This window comes from Lissotriton vulgaris, chromosome 6 (genome assembly GCF_964263255.1).
Source record: "Lissotriton vulgaris chromosome 6, aLisVul1.2, whole genome shotgun sequence".
NCBI lineage: Eukaryota > Metazoa > Chordata > Amphibia > Caudata > Salamandridae > Lissotriton > Lissotriton vulgaris.
Window position 1 is genome coordinate 1,290,843,494 of NC_141694.1, and position 21,644 is coordinate 1,290,865,137.

At 45.2% G+C, this 21,644-nt stretch overlaps 1 protein-coding gene across 1 annotated transcript in view; it reads left to right on the forward strand.

Annotated features, from left to right (window-relative positions):
* The window catches only part of ADGB (androglobin), a 1,363,241-nt gene that overhangs the window by 1,088,523 nt on the left and 253,074 nt on the right, over window positions 1-21,644 (forward strand). The window contains exon 29 of the mRNA XM_086927423.1: window positions 503-617. Within this exon, the coding sequence (XP_086783549.1) occupies window positions 503-617 (115 nt within the window). The remainder of the gene's footprint in view (window positions 1-502; window positions 618-21,644) is intronic.

Below are 21,644 nucleotides of genomic sequence, written 5' to 3' on the forward strand. Positions count from 1 at the left end.
AGGTCAAGTGGTTTCACTTGGGGTTTTTTTGTTGGATTACAATCTACCCCAACTAATAATCCAGTTTCTCACAGAGGTCTACCTGGGCTTGAAAACTCTGGGAACGGTTGGATGGGAAAGCTCCATGTATGTTTTCATTGTTGTCACATCAGGTCAATATCGAAATGACCTTGGCACCTGATGCCTTGACAGCGGGTAAAAAAAATGGCTGGGTGTTGCCAGCCTAACCTTGGGAGACGTTCATAGCTATCCAGTCTGCAAGGGTACATGAAATCAGTCCCAGCCTATAACTCATAATTTTCATTAATTTTCTAGTGGTTTGCATTTCCTGTTCTTGAAAAGCAGCACATTTCACAAGAAATCACCTGACATCTTTTTCTTAAACTAATATCTTGATTAATAACACAAGCAATTTCAAATTGTTACCTAATGTTGAGCATTTTCATTTGTGTTTGTGACATTGTGTTGATTTATGACTGTGCTGCGGTTCCCTGCTTTACAGCCGCAATACAAATATATTATCCAAACGCTAGTCCTGCACAACAGCTGGATACTTACGGAAAGCGAAATGGCATTTGTCAGAAGCCTCAAAGAATCAGAGAAGAATGACGTCAAAGGTAAGAAAGCAATACTTAATTTTCATATTTTAATCAGTTTTTTTTCCAAACATATGAATATTTTTTTTAAAGTTTGTATTGCTTTGTTTCTAATGGGAGATTGAGGAGGGGCAGATTTGACTACCTAACCCCAAGGGGTATATGGTGTAGAGTTTAATTAGAATAACATTTATTACTAGGGATGTGCGAAATATTGTCATTTCTTTCCGCATTTTGTTTGGAAAATAACCCAAATGTGCTATCTTAAGTTTACATTTCATTTGAAGGATACCTTGATTAAAGAAGTCACAGATAACCACAGGACAGTAGTTTGAACAGAAAATGTCTTTTAAGCAAGACTGTCAACAAGAAGCAGTCTCCTTGAGCTGAAAGTGACACAAACAATAATTGCAAAATTTAAGAAAATGCTATCAAATTTCACACAGCATGCCATTTCGCTTGAATAATTACAGTTTCGACCAAGGCTAGTTATTAATTATTAGAGACACGTAGGCATGTACCCTACAAAATGTTACTGCTATTAAAATAATTAACCATTCTAAATATCTATTTGCCTTTTTGTTTTATACCTGTGCATGCGGATGAGAGGGATTTGACTTGAGCTCTGTATTTTATCTGTTTAACTCCTTTTCACATACTTCCATAAATCAGAATGACCAAAGCATAACCATACCTCTGGTGTCCAGCATACACCACACCTGCATTGTTAAATAGAGAACATGACGTAGATAAATGGCTCGGATAAACATCATTCTTATCGATCCGTAATCACATGATTATATAATTGTATCCCAGTGTGATCAAACTTTATTACCTAAAAAATATTGAAGATACTCATTCATTCATTATCATCTTTATTTCGACATTATTGTCATAAAAGAGTTCACAATTAGTCAATAATTACAGTTTAAAACAATAGACGAAAAGCCATTAGAAAATCAATAATTTCATCATGAGAAGTTAGATCATCAGCGTAAAAAGTGTAACCTTATACATGATTAAAAAAGTAATCGATTAAAATCCCTGAACCTCTAGGGCTAGATAAAAGAGGGACATCCAAGTGCTCGCCCCAATTGTCACTGAATCCTATTTCCAGTGACTTTCTCAACTTTCCTTCTAAAGTTCCACATGGCTGCTAAACATTTAGATACTGCGAAAACAATAAGAGGAGAGCTTTTACAAAGAGGAATAATCCACTTCTTTCGGGGTAACTGATAAGCAGGGCAAAAAAACACAATGTGTAATTCTTTTTCGAGCTCAGATGTACAAACAGGGCAATTTTTCAGAGTAGGTACACACCATTTACTCGTAAATGCTCTAATCGGTAAAGAGCCGTGTCTCCATTGGAGGTATAATTTTCTTAAAACAACTGGGCTAACATTATCTAATACAATTTCAAATTTATAAAAATCCTTGATCATAATAAACATACCAGAGAGTGAACCCACATTAGCATTCGATAGAGTGGTGCTGAGAATCTTTTGATGATATAAATTAACAATGTACTTGCGTGCAACGGTGGTACACACGCGTTCCGGGTCAGACCACATTAGGGGAAGGCCTAGTGTCTCAAGTTCCTCTTTAACATATTTGAGCCAGGTGGTGTTCCGCGCATTAGGGAGACTAAGCACCTCTAACAGCTCTTGCCTATAATACTTGAGTTTGGGGGTTACCCACAGCCGCCTCCAAAAAATCAAGAGTTTAACACCTAATTCCTCATTTATTGGAAGGAGACCCGGATCCATCCTTAGTGGCAACAGTGGTGTTGTGGGAGGGAGGGATACCAGTTGTCTTAGAAATTTAGTCTCTGCGACCGAAATCACGGATGCACACTTGTAGCTCCACAGTTCTCCCCCATATGTGACCGCACCACGGGCCTTCAGTTTGTAGATTTCCAGTGGTGGGCCAATTGGTTTAACCAAAGATTTATTATATAGCATTAGAATGCCACCCGCTTTTTGGGCTAGCTTGACTTGGCAATTTCTTTGGTGTTGAACCCAAGTCATATTTTCATTCAAGGTTAGACCCAAATAAACAAATGTCTTGACTCTTTCGAGACAGACTCCGTCTATCACTGGACTCGGGCGTGTAGTTGTTGGGGGGTTGAAAATCATTAACTTAGTTTCAGAGTGTTTATTTCCAACCCCCTGTCCAGGCAAAAAGACACAAAACTGTGGAGAACTCGTTGAATGCCCATAGGGGTCTTGGAAAGTAGTAAAGTATCATCTGCGAACATGATCGCAGAGATCCTAGACCCAGCAAACTTTGGAGCGTCGGTATTGGGGACCGCATTCAGATGCGCGATTACCCCGTTGACGTAGAGGCAAAACAGGGTGGGCGCCAAGACGCACCCCTGTCTTACCCCCCTGCCAACGGGGAATCTGGATGATAGTGAACCATCCTTGCCGCACCTGACCTGCGCAAAGTTACCAGCATGAAGGCGTACTATTATGCCCAGAAGCGGAGGTGGAATACCCATTTCTGAGAGGACGCACCACAATTTCCGACGGGGGACTAGATCGAAGGCGGCTCGCAGATCGACAAAAACTGTGTTTAATGAGCCGCCCTCGATTTCCACAGTTGTCCAGAAAAGCATGTTTAATCTAAAGATCTGGTCTGTGGTAGATACCTACTTTCTAAACCCGGCTTGATAAGCGCTTAAAATATCAGAATCCTCCATCCAATCTAGGAGGCGGTCTAGTATTAGCCTCAAGAAGAGCTTCTGGGACACATCAATGAGGCTAATGGGCCTGTAGTTGGCTGGGAGCAGGGGAGAGCCCTTCGTAAAAAAGGGGACTATCTCCGCTCCCAGCCAAGTACTAGGTACCGCCATACCCCCCAGGACTGCATTGAATATAAACTTTAGATAAGGCGCCCATACCCTTGGTTCGTGTTTAAAAAGGACGCCGGGCACCCCATCCAGCCCCGGGGCTTTACCGGAGGGGAGTCTGGCAATAGCTGCCCTTACTTCACCCTCCGAGAAATCAATGGAGGTCGTTTCGGCCATAGAGCCAAGTGGTACTCTTGGGGAAGCCGGATCCTCCGGTGAATTTTCCCCAAGATACAGAGTATGGAAATGTACTTCCCAGACCTCTGCAGGGATGTTAGGTAATATACCTGGGACGTCATCGGCCGAGCCCGTAGTCACGATCTGCCAGAACTTCCGAGCATCTCTAGTTGCCAGTGCGGAAGTTAACTTTTCCCAGTTCTCGTTCCCCCACTCCAACTTGCGTGATGTATTATCTGCCGATAAGTTCCCTATTTTTATTAAGTTTCAGGGCCTCGAGGAGCCGCGATTTCGCAACTTTACAGGCCCTGTTATACCAGGTTGGCTTATTGACAGTACTTCTCCCTTTGGAACCTGGCGGGTTTAGGACCACCGCTGAATTATTGACTAGATCCTTATTGAGTTGTCCCAGCCTAGACTGAACTTCAGGGGAAGGGTGCTGGAGATTTAGGGCACCAGCCACTTCCAGTGCTGGAATGAATTACCAAGGCATATAACTCTGCCACTAGATTTGGGTGCATGACCAGTTTGTCCCATCTGAGTCTCCTTCTGTTACTAGAAAGGTCCACCCTGTTGTCAGAACCAAACTATATGGAGAGGGTTTTTTTGGAAATACTAGGGGATTGGAAGTCCAGGATCAGTGCGTTATGGTCGCTTTCTCCGTAGGTACCACCTTAAAATCAAGGATCTTATGCCATGCGCGTGTTTCTACAAAAATGTAGTTGAAGCATGATTCCTGGCCAGGCTTGTTGCAAGTACACCTAGAAGGCATGTCTGATTTTAGACGTCCATTGCAAGCCCTTATTGAATATCTCAGTGTCAGGGTCATAATTTGTACTGGTAAGGGAGCCCATAACCTGGCAGGGGGACTATCCACCCGGGGGATTTTCCAGGGTTCATCTTCTTCATGAAGTGTACCATCCAATAGATCCACGAGTGGCTCAAAATGGGATTTAAGATCTCCGCCTATCACGTAGGTAACTCCCTCTGGGAACTTATTTAGGAAGGCGGAAAGGTCTTCAATAGCTCTCGACTCAGAGGTGATACTCACAGGTCTGGAGTAGATGTTAACAACGGCGAGTTTTGAGCCATTTAACCTTTCTAAGATAACGCATTGCACATCCTCTGATGCGGTATGCATGACCCTGGCACAACAACTCAAGTGGACAGCCACCCAGATTGTTAGCCCCCCTGAAGGTCTACCCTTCCCACCCCATTTTTCAGGTACTGAATAAGAAGCAAAGCCCAATCGAAATTGTTCTTCCCTTGCCCAGGTGTCCTGAAAGAGGCATATATCATTCATATCTATAAAACATTCCCATTCAGGGCAATCCAGTTTGTTACATAGATCAGCCACATTCCAGGAAAGAATCTTTAATCCAGTACTATCTGGTTGTGAGCATTCGATTTGTGGGATAAGTTCCACATCAGAAGGGCGCTTAGGCAGATCATTTGATAAGTCTCGGCACACGCCAAGGCTTCTAGTAGTATGACCTGTTAAAACAATGGACGGTAACTCTGGGTGGGTAATCTTATAACTGGTTATTTCAAGGGCACTGCGCCGAGGTGAGACATCCTCCAATTGAGCCCCTGGTCCAGTTTCGTGTAGTAGTCAGTCCACCTGATCCAGGCAGCTGTATCTGTTCATATGAGAGTAGTCTTTAAGCACAGTGAAATCATAGAAATTATTCCTGTAGTCCCTGTTGGGTTCCCTATGTCCCACCCTTGTCCAGCCCTCTTCAAAGTCTGGCTCAGTTTGGATGTTAAGGGGTGGGTAAAAGAAGGCCAATGGGAGTGCCTGGATTGAAGTACCTGCCGGTCCACCCAACCAGCTGCAGATATGCAACACAATCCCAGTGTTCTTTAAGTTTACCAATATACAACCCCCCTTAATTTTTTGGGAGGTATGTCCCACCCAAGGATCTCTTCTAACCATTATGATTTCACTTGTAATGTGGGGGGGGGGCAGGGGTCTATGGATATTCAGCCAATTTGCTGCCTTGTTTATCAAGGAAGAGAAGGATTCTACTGCCGAGTCTTTGAGCGCGGGCACACCTGCTAAAAAAACTACGTAGGGAGCTGCCTCAGGGGGTAAGTTAACTACCTTTTGCGTCTTCAATCTATTACCCTCAGCAGTAGTGCACCCATGATTCATCCCCGCCGATGAACCCACCCCAGTAGTATTAACCGCTGCACTAATGTCGGAGCTCTGTACTGGGAGGGGAGGGTTTGTCAGGGCGGGGGTTGTCAGAAAGGTAGGGAGTTTGGGTGGAACAACACCTCCCCCCCTAGTTTCTGCATTCTTCTATGTATTTCCCGTCGTTTTAAGCTGCTCTTCCAAACCCCCAGTGGCTTTTTCTATTTTATTGAGCCTACGGTCAATGCAATCAAGTCTAGCAAATAGCGGGTTGATCAACGTTGATTTTTTCCAGGGATTGAATAAAGTAATTGTCCCTAGTATTCGCTAGATCCCCGGGTGTGATTGCCGTGTTCTGCAGGACAGGATGGGATTGGGAGGTTCGTTTCTAGTTCCCATTGGCACAGAAGGGCTCACCCTAGTTGCCACTGGACCTGTAGATTCAGGATCCGCTGCGGTTGGCCCCTTAATAACTTTCGCCCTTTTGCCACCCCTATGCTGCATCTCACTTTTCCTCTTGGGGACAGCACCCTCCCTAGTTCCTCGTGAACTCGGGGTAACAACATCATGCCCAACTTCAGGAGACACACAAATCACATTTACTGGTAAAGGCTTAATCTCAGCAGTAACCGATAAAGGCTGTTTGTGCCTTTCAGGGGTTATCCTATTGAGGTACTGGGTTTTTCGGAACCAATACTATTACAATAACCCAGCGGTGTCAGGGCAACACCCAAAGACCCCGGATTCCCCTGTCTTGGCAAACAGTGACACAGGATACTTCTTGATGACGTCAAAGACCAAAGTTTATTGGTTGCAGCCAGGGACAGAGGTCTACGAAGTACACACAGGTAGTTCGACAGAGACTGCACCACATCAATCAACAAAACTCGGTCTTTTATGCCGAAAGTTACACCTCTGGCAGCATCACAATTTACATTTGGTGCATACAAACTAACCAATAGCAATGTAGCATTTCAAAAGTAGCGAATGACGACAGTCAAAGTTAATCCCACTTTCCGTTGTCCAGCCCACCAAAACGATCGCACACATGCTTAGTTTCCTGTTCGATCAGGCCGGACAAACCCATCATAAAACCTTCAACCCAGATCGATGATCAAGTCGTAAAGGAAAGGCAGAAACAGATGGAAAGGAGATAGAGGAGTAGGAACGGTGTACCATAAAATCGGACCACGTCCTGTCCTTTGATCTTTATCAGGCCAGCTGTGGGATAAGGAACTGGCTCAGCGGGATTCGCCCCAGGCGAGGAGTCAGTTCGGCCAGGTCAACCAGAAGTCAACTAAGGCGTACGTGTCAAGGACTCGTTCGGCCACAATCATCGGGCCTATGTTAGGGCAACCACACAAGATGGCTGCCACATACAAAATGGAACCCCGAGGGTTCAAACTAAATCCTCAAATGCAGAGTGTTCTCCTATATCGATTCATACAAAAACACTCAGACACATTACACTCGCCATTTGCAGTCTGTAGAGACCAAAATCGTCCATTTCCGACGATCTTTATAAATCGGGTTCAGAACTATCGAACCCAATTCGGAACCACGGAACCACAGACCGTCCTTTTGCCCTATCATAGGCAATAAACCCAGACCCATTTTAATCTGAATCCGGATCTATATTCATCAGGTCATCGATATGTTGCTGTAGCATCATCTTATTACTATGCATCTCTCTCCGGACAGGTTTCCGTACACACAAAGTAGCCCAAAGACCACAAATAGTCGGAGCACACTGTACACAGAGACAGAACATGAACAGAATCGCTAAGACCATCCCAATGACCATCAAAATCTTCCAACCCCAAGTGGATATCAATCCCCATAACCATCCCATCAAAGACCAATCTCCTTTGTCCAGATGGACAGAATCGGAGAGTTTGTGCAATTTGGAAATGGCCTGGAAGGCTGATGGAGCGTTGTCTGGAACTAAAACGCAGCAGCTCGATCGAATCAGTCTACATACTCCACCTCGATCTGCCAGAATAACGTCTAGGGCAACTCTATTCTGAAGTGTCATAAGTCTATCCGACTGGAGCTCAGCAGTCAAGTTACCAAGGGCACCGGCGGTCTCAACTATTGTGGACTCAACCACTCTTGTAAGCTGACGAATGTTCCTACTGTTAGCCATAGGTCCCCAAAACGGCAGAAAACACTTAACAAAATCACCCAATTCTTGTCCTGCAGTGTCTTCTTGGCTCAAGACACCTCTAGCAATTCTCATCTTGTGGTAGTCTGCCGCAGCTGTAAAAGTGGGGGGGTAACAGAAAGGAAACAAAACATGCTCCCGAGAAGTCGGGGGCAACCATGTATACGCTTTGTCATAGCAAACAAAGTAGGTACCCTTAGCAGCTAAGAATGCTGGGGAAGACTGAGACGGAAACACATAAGTCTCAGCGCAAACACTCTTCCCTAACTGAGCCTTCGGATTCTTACCATTGCCCTGCAGACAATAGTAGCCTTTATGGGGCACTATCCAGATCGGTAGAGGACTTTTTGCGCGCTGGTTAATACTCAGACTAACTCCATATCCAGTAACGTTCCAACCACTATATGGTAGCCTTTCATCTTTCAGAATAGTCTCTACTGCATTAGTCCCTTTAATCATGTCGACTATACCTCTAGCTAGTGGATTAGTCTTCGGATTATCTCTCGGTGAACGTAAGGGGTCAACACTGTGGGCATAGATGAACATGGTTCGGTAAGCTCGAATCGAACCATTTAAACTAAAGGGCAAAACTAGGTAAGGAATACCTTTATCGGTCGTATGAGGCATCAAACCACAAATCCAGCAGTTCGTTGTATTGATCACTACCTGATGCTGGTGCAAAAGCTGTATGAAGGAATTATTAGCGAATTCCAGACGTCTGACTACCTCATATTCAGGCAAAGGGTGGAAAGAATGAGAGGAAATAGTAGGTGAAGGTGTAGGTTGCACAGTGGAATTAGACGTCATTTTAAAAACAAATGCTACATAACCAGTTATAAAAATTGCGAAACTCAATAGCAAAAGTATGCATGGTATCAAAAAGCATTTCTTCGACATTATCTTGCATATACGTTTTCCAAAAGTCAGTGTCTGCACAGGTCTCTCCAACTCAAAGAAATCCATCCTAAACTAAAGTTGCTGCCCGCGGTGGTTGGTTGATTCTGCTTGAGAGTGCCTCTGCTGCACCCAGGAAGGCTGCCTCGGACCAACGGAACCCAAGACCTAATGTCTCAGACTTACACTCCCAAGACTGGTAGCAATCGCGACCGTAGCAGCAAGAACCGGATGGCAGTTCAGAAAAACAAAAATGAGTAGATCCTTGGTGGAGAGTTAACCTGCAAACAGTAAAAAATCAACTTTATTAATTGCTTTATTCGTCCATATTTCTCGATCTCAAATTGTATCTGTTTCTTCCAGGTGACTCTTGATCGCCAAACAAAAGATGAAGCTCGGTAGTGTCCAATCGATCTGCAGAAGGTACTGATGCTTGCAAAAGTCTATCACTTTCCTGTTCTGAGCTAGTCCCAATCAAACGATCATCACTGAACGTTACAAACTTCGGGATTGTCTCGGTCCCAGAATCTGCGAGACCATCCTGTACCCACTTATCATACGGCAAAAGTAAGGGTGCTTTCTTCGTGTGGGAGCCGTGAATCGAGTGGCGCTTCCCACGTACTCGCACCGCAGATCTCGTCGACAACAGGACCTGGAAGGGTCCAGTCCAGCGGGGCTGATCGTTCATCGTACGCTGGAAATTTCTAATAAAGACCCACGCGCCAGGTTCAAGGGAGTGACCAGGATCCTCTGTAGCTTGAGGAAGACTATTGTATACCTGTTGGCGTAAAACACTCATTTTAGTTGTTAATTCACGCAAGTAATCAAGCAAAACAGGGTATTCAAGTTCACTAAACCTCGTCGGTCTTGGTAAGCCCCAAATATTCGCTGGGCGACCAAACACTACTTCATATGGACTCAAACCCATTCGTGAGTGCACAGTCATTCGGGTGGACAAAAGTGCTAATGGCAAGGCATCTGGCCATTGTAAACCAGTGCTTTCTTGAATTTTGGCTAGTTTAAGCTTAAGAGTGCCATTATAGCACTCGACTAAACCAGCTGATTGGGGATGATTTGCAGCATGGAATTTCTGCCTAATTCCAAGACCATCACACACTCTCTTCATCACATGTCCCACAAACTCACTTCCGTTATCACTCCAAATGATTCTCGGCAAACCAAATCTCGGGAAAAACTCTTTTATCAAAGCTTTCGCAGTGGACAAAGCAGTATTGTCCTTAAGGGGGTAAGCTTCTACCCATCTAGAAAAAGAGCAAACAACCACTAACACATACTTTAAGTTGTTGCATCTTTCCATATGGATAAAATCTAGCTGCAAAGCCTCGAACGGATACGTAGGAGGAGCAAAATGACCAGCTGGTGTTGGAGTTCCCTTACCAGAATTATGCATCAGGCACACCATACAGTTCTTAACTAAATTCTCTGCACATCTGGGGATCCCTACATTCTGCCAAACCGGAGCCAACAACTTACAAATCCCTTTCACACTAATGTGTGCCATTCCATGTGCCATTGTAACAACTGGCAACACATACGCATTAGGCAACAACCATCTCTGGTGTTCGGACAAATCAGTCCAACAGCCATTCGAGTCCAATCTACCCTTACTCTCTCTCCATTCATCCAACTCTTTCTCTGTGGCCTCAATCTGAATAACTTTCACGCTCTCGATGGTGTCTTCACACATACCCTTCTCTGGAACCCATCTCGCTGGACCCGCAACATACATTCGACTCATCACGTTCCTAGCAGTTTCTTTCGCAACCATATCCGCAAACGCATTACCACGACCAACATCATCCGTGATCCTTTTATGGGCACTGCATTTCACAATCGCTATTTGCAAAGGTAACGTAAGAGATTCAAGGAGTTCATTCACCAACTGTCCATGCTGAATCTTTGACCCATGCGATGTCAAAAACCCATGTTCACGCCACAATCGTCCAAAGCTATGGGCCACACCAAATGCATACTGACTATCAGTATACACATTCACTCGTTTACCTTTCGCCAACACACATGCTCTCGTAAGTGCAAATAATTCAGCCGCTTGTGCGGAATTATGTGGGATACGTGCAGCTTCAACGACCGTATGCAAAGTTGTCACAGCATAGGCTGCAGTTGTATCACCATTCGGCAATTTAAAACACGAACCTTCAACCCACAAAACATCATCACAGTCAGGAAGAGGAGTATCCCTCAAATCAATTCTCCCTTTGGTCTCTTCTTCAGTTCTTAAAAAACAATCATGTTGTTCTTTGCTATCATCATCTTTTCCAACTGAAACCGGTAATAATGTAGCCGGATTCAAAACATTGCACCTCTTGATGTGCACATGGCTCGCTAACAACGTAAGTTCATACCCTGACAACCGAGCACTAGTTAAGTGCTGTGTCTTTGTACGATTCAACAAGGTATCCACTGCATGTGGAACCATGACCACTAACGTGTTATCCATAACCAAGCCTGCAGATTGTCTAATCGAAACAGCTGCTGCCACTGTAGCTCTCAAGCAACTCGGCAACGCTCCGGCCACAGGATCTAAAGTCGACGAAAAGTACGCACATGGGTGTTGCTACCCGCCAAACTGCTGAGTCAACACCGATAATGCACATCCCTCTCTCTCGTGGACATACAATGTGAAAGGCTTACTGTAGTCGGGAGTACCCTACACAGGAGCCGAACACAACGCATTGCGTAATTCAGAGAAACTCTTTTGGCATTCATCAGTCCAAGGAATAGGATTTGGAGTATCCTTAACAGTAAGAGCTATCAAAGGTTTCGCTAACAAACAAAAATTCGGGATCCACTGTCTACAGTACGACGTAATACCCAAAAACGCTGTTACTTCTCTTTGTGTCGTAGGGGCACTCATTCTCGTGATAGTCTGAATTCTTTCTGGGGTCAGTTTCCTTCCCTCCTTCGATAAGAGGTGACCTAAATAGGTAACATCTTGGCGACAGAATTGTAATTTCAAGAGAGAAACTTTATGATGGCAATCAGATAAGTGAGACAACAAGGACACAGTGGCATCCTTACATATGTCTTCAGTGTCAGCAGCGACCAACAAATCATCAACATACTGAATAAGGGCTGCACCTTCAGGAAAAGCTAACAGGTCAAGTTGCGTCTTCAAAGCTTGACTGTAAATCAATGGACTCTCGCAATAGCCTTGAGGAGCGCGCTTAAAGCGGAAACTTCGTCCTCCTTAAGAGAATCCAAAGATATCTCTACTCTCTATGGCAATCGGAATGCTGAAGAAAGCGTTCTTCAAATCGATCACCGAAAACCAAGTAGCAGAAGCTGGAATCAATGTCAATAATGCAGTAATGTCTGGCACAACAGGGAATTGCGGAACAACAATTTTGTTCACTTCACGAAGGTCGATAACGAACCTATATACAAGAGGTTGTGAAGAATCAGTTCTCTTCAAAACAGGCAAAACAGGACTATTACACACATTACCTCGTGTCTCTGCAATAACACCCTTGTCAATCAGATCATAAATGATCGCCAAAAGCGCTCGTTCACCATCACTTAAAATACAATATTGTGGAATGCGCGGTAACCGAGCATTCGCCTTCAACGTCACAACATATGGAGGGATGTCTAACAGGCCCACATCATTTGGACCCGTAGCCCACAATGAATATGGTAGTGAAGACAATTCAGGTGGGAGACAATCTTTCGAAACATATATTGGAGAGATCAAATTTTCACCCAGGGTAAGATGTACTCCTGACGGAGAACTGTACAAAGTCGCATACAATCTCTTCAACAAGTCCAAACCTAACAAGTTCTCATTACAACCTGTAGTCAAAAGAAGGGGTGCTTCAAACCTACGAGGACCAACAGAAAGAGGCAATGGAACGGAAATTGGATTCGTAACGGGGGCGCCAGAAAAACCTATGGAAACATTATTAAAGCCAGACAAAGGTGCGCCAGGGAGTTTGGAATGCATAATAGAACTCTTCGTAGCACCAGTGTCTAGCAGAAAAGGCTCTGACACACCTGATGCAATCACTTCCAAGTAGGATCCACTCTGATCTACCGGAACTGAAACAACTCCCTCTCTTTGTCCATGGCTGTCCTAACAATTATTACCTTGCTCTTCGTCGCCTTCAACATAGTAATCATCGACATAGTACTGTGTAGTCCTACCAGACGAATTCTGCTGTTGATCAAAACTGTTCATTGAATTCTGCGGAGGCAAAGGGCGCGCATTCTGTCCGCGACCTCTACCTCTAGGCGCTTGTTGAGCACCTCTACCTCTAACACCCTGAGCACTATTCGCACGTTGCAACAGAACCAGACAACTATTCTTGTAATGACCCTCTTCTCTACAAAACGCACACTGATTAGGACCATACAGAAAACGCTGTTGAGGAGGCTCGCCTCTTTGCGAGTTCCTTGAATACTGTGGTGATTGCTGATAATCACGCTGATTAGTAACACAGGGTGGATAAGCTTGCTGTAGAAGAACTTTAGTCTTCAATTCCTTAGTCTTCTTATCCGCTTTCTCTAACTCATCCTTACGCCTATTCTCGTAATACTGAGCCGTAGCTAGAATCTGTGCCGAAGTAGAAACAGGCCAAGCACTCTCGGAATCCTTCAACTTGGTACACAACTCAGGAAGAAGATTGTGCACAAATTTATCAACGAACAATCTCTGGCCACCCTCAGTAGCCATATCTTGACCGCTAAGGTCAACAAAAGTTTCCCCGAAATGTGAGAAGAAGTCTGAAACAGACTCATCTTTCTTCTGCTTACAGGCCGACAACTTGTCCCAATTAACACGAACTTCAGGCATCAAAGTCTTCATGAAAGTGATGATTCTACCAGGAAGTTCGGCAATAACATTTTCAGGCTTAGCACCTCCAACTTGTCTATCATTTGCTGCAACAAGATTCACCCATGAATCGCCCAATTCGTGATCATGATCTGTATGTCGAATGACATTCCAGGTGGGCTGTGGAACAACATTCCCAAACAGCATATCTATATCTGCCAAATTCATAAAACACGAACCCACAGTTTGCGTAAGCTCTTTATAATATCCAGCATGATTCTTTCTCCGATCTGGTAAAGTCTGCTTAAGCGCTAGAACTTCTGCGCGCTTCCATGGAACATGAACCCACACTCGCTGAAAGTGCGCAACAACAGGTGGATGAGCATTTGCATCAGCAGGTCTCCATACTGGAGGAACCTCTCACATCGGATATTGACGCGCATGTCTTCTAACTGACGAATCTGGCTCAAACAGCCGTTCAGTAGGGACATCGCTTCGCAGCGACAATAACGTCAACACCGATTTCTCGATGTCGTGTAGACTCACAATTGTTACTTTAGCAAACTCTGAACGCAATCGAGACAATTCTACAGGAACTCTACCCAGTTCGTCCGTCCTTTGTTCATGGAGGAACGCACACATAAGCTCGAAAACATAACGCTGCTTTGGTGCTTCCCATTGTCAGAAAACATCCATGATACCTTCTAGATCATACTGGGACTTATAATTCACCCATCTACGTGCCATATGATCCAAAACCACTCTCTCATCTGTATCAGGCAATTGGCTACGCAACTGTCTACGCTCACTCACAGGAGACATACCCATTTGTCCCAAAAGAGGAGTTAGAAAATTAGAAAAGGCAGCGGTCATCCGCTGTCTAGGAGAAGGAGCAGTCGGAAGGACAAGAGGAGACGAAGCAGTAGTAGTAGAATCCATCGTCGGAACAGGCATAGAGGCAGTAGTAGCAGGAAGAGGCAAAGTTGGCAACCCTTGAGAAGGCTGCGCATAAGGAACAACAGCCAACGAAGAAGCTGGCTGCAGAGGAATAACAGGAGGCAAAGCAATAGGTGCTTGTGCGGCCACAACCGGTGGTGGTTGTGGTGCCGTAGCATTCTGCACATAAGGTGGTGGTGAATTTAACAAATGCGACATCAAAGGGTCTTTCACAAGATCCTTCTCGTCTTTCTGCTCTTTAGCCGGCAAGACTGGGTAGCATCTGTCTACCGCTAACTTCCTCACTCTAAGCATCTGCTCACTGTCTTTCTCTTCTTCATTATCTCTGTATGCAACGGCAGCTTGCACCATTGACATACCCTTTCTATTCTTCTTCGCTAACTTAATTTCTTTCTGTTTGGCTTCTTTGCGCCATATGCGGAAAGAGTCAATCATCGCCGGCCGGGCTTTCTTCTTGAACAACTTCACTTCAAGGTTATCTAAGACTTCTGTCTCAAAACTACCATAACGGGGCCACTGTAGGACACCGTCATTCTTCGTGTATTTAATCCAGATCTCATTATAGCTAATAGGACCCACACCATGCTTCACGTATAGGTCGTAGGTAGGAGTTCCGATCGGAGGAACCGGACACGAATCCTCTAACCGCGAATCTCTCAAAGTACCACAGCTTAACAATTTCCGAAGACTGCTAAAACCAGGCATCTTGCTCTCTAGTCTAGCTTCAAACAACAAGGAGAATCTAAAATTGATAATCTCGTGAATACACAAATCCCTTGGCTTTGGGGCCTGCAGGTACCAAATCAAAACTATCCACTAAAGGATACAAAAACGAACTAAGGACTGGAAGACGCTCCCTTTATACTTAACTGAGTTGTCGATGGCGTCACCAGAAGACCCGTCAATCGTCTCGCTCTACAAACGTTCAAGGCTCCAAAACAGGGCGACAGTCAGGGCAGCAGTCCTTCGTAGCCGTCGGGACGCGGGAAACCTCGCAGCAAAGACTTTCGGACCACAACGACATACAGGGGTCGATGAAGTGGCTGGCCTTCCTCCAGAATTTTCTCACAAAGCTTCTCACGAACCTCTGGCTTGGACCGGTACCGCTGAAGTCGCCCCACTTTGGGCACCAATTGAGGTACTGGGTTTTTTGGAACCAGTACTATTACAATAACCCAGCGGTGTCAGGGCAACACCCACAGACCCCGGATTCCCCTGTCTTGGCAAACAGAGACACGGGATACTTCTTGATGACGTCAAAGACCAAAGTTTATTGGTTGCAACCAGGGACAGAGGTCTACGAAGTACACACGGGTAGTTCGACAGAGACTGCACCACATCAATGAACAAAACTCGGTCTTTTATGCCAAAAATTACGCCTCTGGCAGCATCACAATTTACATTTGGTGCATACAAACTAACCAATAGCAATGTAGCATTTCAAAAGTAGCGAATGACGACAGTCAAAGTTAATCCCACTTTCCGTTGTCCAGCCCACCAAAACGATCGCACACATGCTTAGTTTCCTGTTCGATCAGGCCGGACAAACCCATCATAAAACCTTCAACCCAGATCGATGATCAAGTCGTAAAGGAAAGGCAGAAACAGATGGAAAGAAGATAGAGGAGTGGGAACGGTGTACCATAAAATCGGACCACGTCCTGTCCTTTGATCTTTATCAGGCCAGCTGTGGGATAAGGAACTGGCTCAGCGGGATTCGCCCCAGGCGAGGAGTCAGTTCGGCCAGGTCAACCAGAAGTCAACTAAGGCGTACGTGTCAAGGACTCGTTCGGCCACAATCATCGGGCCTATGTTAGGGCAACCACACAAGATGGCTGCCACATACAAAATGGAACCCGAGGGTTCAAACTAAATCCTCAAATGCAGAGTGTTCTCCTATATCGATTCATACGAAAACACTCAGACACATTACACTCGCCATTTGCGGTCTGTAGAGACCAAAATCGTCCATTTCAGAAGATCTTTATAAATCAGGTTCAGAACTATCGAACCCAATTCGGAACCACGGAACCACACTATGATCCTGGAGCACATTGTCTATTGTTTCGTCAATACTGTCTAGAATGGCAGTGGAAGGAGCCCTGTCCTTAGCCGGGGTTCTAGCATTAGCTATTAAGCCCAGTGAAGATCTTCTAAGGCTTTCGATTCCGTGTAAGAGGCGCCCTTCTACTGTCAGAATTTCATTATTCAAGATGGAGTTAGCTCTCAACAGAAAATTGTCCAATGTACCTGCAACCATAGCGGTCGATGCCGTAGCTTTGCTTCTAGTTTCTCACGATGTCATAGTTCTCTGGCCAGTGGTAGGTCAGCAGCGGAAAAGAAATGGATACTTGAGTAGCTCTAGGAATAATAATCCAAAAGCAAGGGCCAAGAGGGGTGGCCCGGGCTTCGCCCGGCGACCGTCCGCGCGTGTTCCGCGTGCGCGGACTGAGGAATGCTTTAATAGGAGGAGGCAGGAAGAGACCAAAGGTGCGGCAGGTTGCTGAGCCGCAAGGCACAGTGGTCGTCGTAGTCCCACTGTAGCAAAATGCTCCCAATTCGGCGTTTCACCCCACAGTCAGGGTAAGCAGGTCCTCGAGGGTCAGAGCAAGGATATCCACGTCAGCAGTTCCCAGCCACGAGCGGCCCCCGCAGAGCGGGGGCCGCGAGTCGTCTCATTAACACCACGGGAGGAGGCGGGAAGAGACCGGCAGGTTGTTGAGCCGCAGGGCACAGTGGTCGTCGCAGTCCTGCTGTCCCGCTGTAGCAAAATGCTCCCAATTTGGCGTTTCACCCCACAGTCGGGGTAAGCAGGTCCTCAAGGGTCAGAGCAAGGATATCCACGTCAGAAGTTCCCAGCCACGAGCGGCACATGGCAAGACAGCATAGGCATAGGCTGTTACCCGCTCCCACTTGCTCCCACATGCTATTACTCACTGCCACAGATGTCCGCACACGGTCTGACCCACCTCAATGTCAGTGTCCGCATCTGCCGTCAGTCATCACCACTTCCGCCTCAGTGAACAACCCCAACCGCAGCTGCAGCTCCAACCACAGCTGCTGTAGCACCATGCACCGTAGGGAGTAAGTGCAAGTCCGAAGTGTAAGTGCACAAAGTGCAGAATGCTGAGTCCTCCTTGAGGCTCCTGCACCAAGATGGGGAGGGAAATGCCTGCGGGACCACTCTCACTCGCGTTACCCGCTCCCCGACTCCCTCCCCGCCGTGCACCAAAGGAGGGGAAGAATGCTTGCGGGACCGCCCGCTGACCGCAGCACCACAGCTGCTCTTTTTCGGCTCTTTTCAATGTCGCAGCGCGACTGCAGCACACCTCTCCCCGCTCCTGCCTGTCAGCTGCTGCGGGGGCTACGGGGGCTTGGGGGCTTCAGGTAGAAGAGCGGCGTCCTCCCTGCTCCTCACCCGCAAGCTCGCTCACTCTTCATTCCGGCGTCCGGCGTCCGGCGTCGTCCTACTCCTTGTACAGAATCACTGGCTGACCGGCGCAGCCTGGAAAACATGGACTGACTAAGCAAACTGAAGATACCTTTTAACTATTAGGTACTAGAGGTTCATTATTGTCCTGGTACGTCATGCAACATATTACATTAGTGCACTGTATATTCACCATTTTCAATAGTAAAATCGCAGGAATCACAGTTTATTGTCTCAGGGCAAAGTCAAAGGTCCTGGCGAGCGCTAGGCAATTAAAGTCATGAAAATTTCGTCAATAGAATTTATTAATGCTGGTTGGAAATTACGTCATCTGGAGGCAAATTGTCATATACAAGTCTTTCCGGGCAAAATCATGAGTTTCCCTTCTTTTCTCTCCTCTCTATCTTCCTATGTGGTGGCTTCGACTGTTATTCGATAGCAGAAGTCACTAGGGTAGGTGTGGTAGACCACTGGCATAGGAGTTCTCTTTTTCTGGAAGCCTGTAATTGCCTCTTGGCTTCCCCTTTAACAGCATATGCTGCAGGTGTGCCTTCGAGGCCACTGGAAGAAGAGGAATGAAAAGAGATTAGAATGTTCTGCCAGCGGGTCTTGAGCACAGTTTAGTGTTTCTTCGAACTCCCTTGTCTACAGTACTGAATATGGCAATATTCTAAATAATGAAAACACACATGTCTGTCAGACCTGCCCCCGATACCTAGCAATAAGGCAATGTAAGAAATCGGGTTATTAGATGAGGGGGGTGTGTACCCATCTGGAAATGGAAATGGAAATGGAATTATATTTATAAAGCGCATGGCTGCCCGAAAGCGTCCCAGCGCTAACAGAAAATAGAACAAAAAGCAGACTGAGGAAGAAACCAAAAATTAAGGGTCCTTGGGAAAAAGAAAAGTTTTAAGTGCCTTTCGAAACTTCAGATGACAAGGTTCTGCAGGTAATAATCAAAAATAGAGAAATTTAATAACCAAAATGACAAAAATCCAATTAGGGGAATTCGAGCTATGAATTTTCAAAGTTGTATGCAAAACTAGCTCAAAGAAGCACAAAGTGCCAATGAGAGTAAATGGGGAACAGGGTCTGCTGGCTTAGTGGACTAATGTGTCCACTGTAGGGGCCTATGTTTGACCTCATGGTCACAGGTTCAATTCTCGGTAGGTCCACTAAGCCATTCATCCTTCAGAGGTCGATAAAATGAGTACCATTGAGTTGGGTAACAATAAACATCTGTTATTAAGCACCAAGATGCCCACAGATGAACATGAGCTTTACAAATACACATGTTATGTTAACAGTAACTGGGGACCAAGGTGCAAGATGGTGCTGACCAAGATGGAGTGCAGGTTGGATACACTAACCAAGTTCCTCCTGATCAACTATCTTACCTTCTGACTTTAGTCCTTAAAGTTCCAATCCACCACAGGAGTACACTTCTAAAGTCTCCTGGGACCTCAGTAAAGGCACCCAGAGACTCAAAGAGAGGCAGCTAGAGTCCAGCCAAAGTCCAGTGGGCACTGATCAGCTGGGCAGTTGCAAAAAAAGGAATTTTGTAGCTTGTTGCATCTCTGTAGCTTAAACAGATGGTCAGCCTTATGACCATTAGAATCCACTTCTTTGTCTTGGGTACAAGAGGGAAAGCGGTTCCAGCCCTTTAGGAATCTTCACAAGGCATCAGACAGCATGTTTAGTCCTCTTCTGATCTTCCCCAAGTCCAAGAGTATTCTGGAGTGGTGCCCTAGAGGTGCCACATGTATGCCTGCCATGACCTAGTGAGTGGGAATGACCCCTGGGAAGGCCCTAACCAATGGGGAAAGGTGTGTGCAGCTATCTCCAACCACGTTGGGCATTTTCAAGATGGCCGGATTCTTAAACCACACTAAACGTGGGCTCTGAGGACTTGGGGTGTGTGTGAGGGAGTATATTACAGTAATCATAGTTTTTTCTCACACCTAACACTAAAATACAGTTTTAGGCAATCCCCGTAGCCCCAACAAACTCTGAGAGAAGAGTCTAGTAAAACAAAAGTTGACCTTTCAGCAACCAGACAGGGGAAACACAAAAAGTGTTTTTGCATTCTCTTTCCCTCCTTTGAATTACGCCCCAAAATGTTATATGTAAAATCCCTGCAGACCTGCTAAGTAGGATATGCCAATCAAACAGGATTTGACACTCTAATATCAAAGAGGATGCAGTTCTCCCTCCCATTGGGGTTGGTGTTTGGCTTATTAAAAGTACAAATGGGAAGGCAGGTTGAGGTTTGAGCTGCCTCTGCTGTGATAGAGGAGGCTCATTTGCAGTGCACTAAGGTTCTGGAGCCCTCAGGCCAACCTGTCAAGGGAGCACAACTCTTTCCCACCCCTAAGGAACATCGGGGCATATTATCAAGGTAGGCAATAACATTATTGCCGTTTAGCTGCAGAAAACTGCTTGATAATATGCCCCACGGTCCCTGTTCTGGGAGCAGGTCACATCTGACGCAAGGGAGCCATCAAGCTTCCCCATGGCGGTTGAAATCTTATAGTAAGGCCTCTGTAATCTTTGGACAGGCAAAAGGTAACTTGTTTTCCATTTTCCATAATAGTTTCCATAATAGTTAGACAAAATTCGAGTTTACATTTAAACTGGATTTTGACTATTAAAAGTGTCAGTTTAAATATTTCTCTGCATATTAACAATCTTATGTTAGAATTATAAGGTGTTTAATGTAATCTAGTGTTTTCCTATGAAAGCAATCAGGCTTATTGTGCCCTTTATTTGTATACCATGTGCCCTATTCTCTTAGGGGTGACTTCCTAATTTAGAAAAAGAAGATTTTGGGTTGTCAAAAGGGTTCATTTTGACTTTGGAATTTGCAGTTTAAAACTGTGCAACCAGACTACAGTTATTGCCTGGAGTCATGCTTTAGTGGTAAGCAGAAGGGGTGCGGCAACCCACTAGTGACATTAAAACTAAATGTTGTAGGTATACTTTGTCTTGTATACTTGGGACTTCTAGGTAGTTTAAATGAGCCAATCAGGTGTATACCTATTTCATCATGTTTAAAGGAGGAGCACAAACACTTGGCCACTGGTTAGCAAGGGTCAAGTGTACAGAGTTCCATAACCATCAAAAATAGGAGTTAACAAAAAGATCAAACAATTTGGGGTGACCTTGAAGAAAGGACACATTTCCAATAGGAAGAACATATTTTGAAATAGGATTCCCAATGTAGGTGTTCTTTATGATTAGGAACCCTTCAAGTGATGTCAGAAATATAAAAAATACAAGAACAAGGAAGAAATGCAAGAATAAACTGGCTATAAGATGGTCACAGACATGCATCGATATATTGTTGGGATAATCCTAAGAATACTGTTTTGCACACGTTGGATCATTAAATATTATGTGAGAGGCTAAGGACTTCCGAACTCATGGTCCTGACTTGAGCTGCTTCACTTCTTACCTCACCTTTAGAGCACCATTTTCAGCCTTCCTCCGTTCAACTGTTGTACAGACATCCTGCAAGGCCTCACAAATTGCAGCCCTATTATGGAGCTCACTAAATCATTCAATCTTACCTGCTACAATTTCGCGAATGATAGATAGATCATTTTACACCTGCGGACTACTGCTG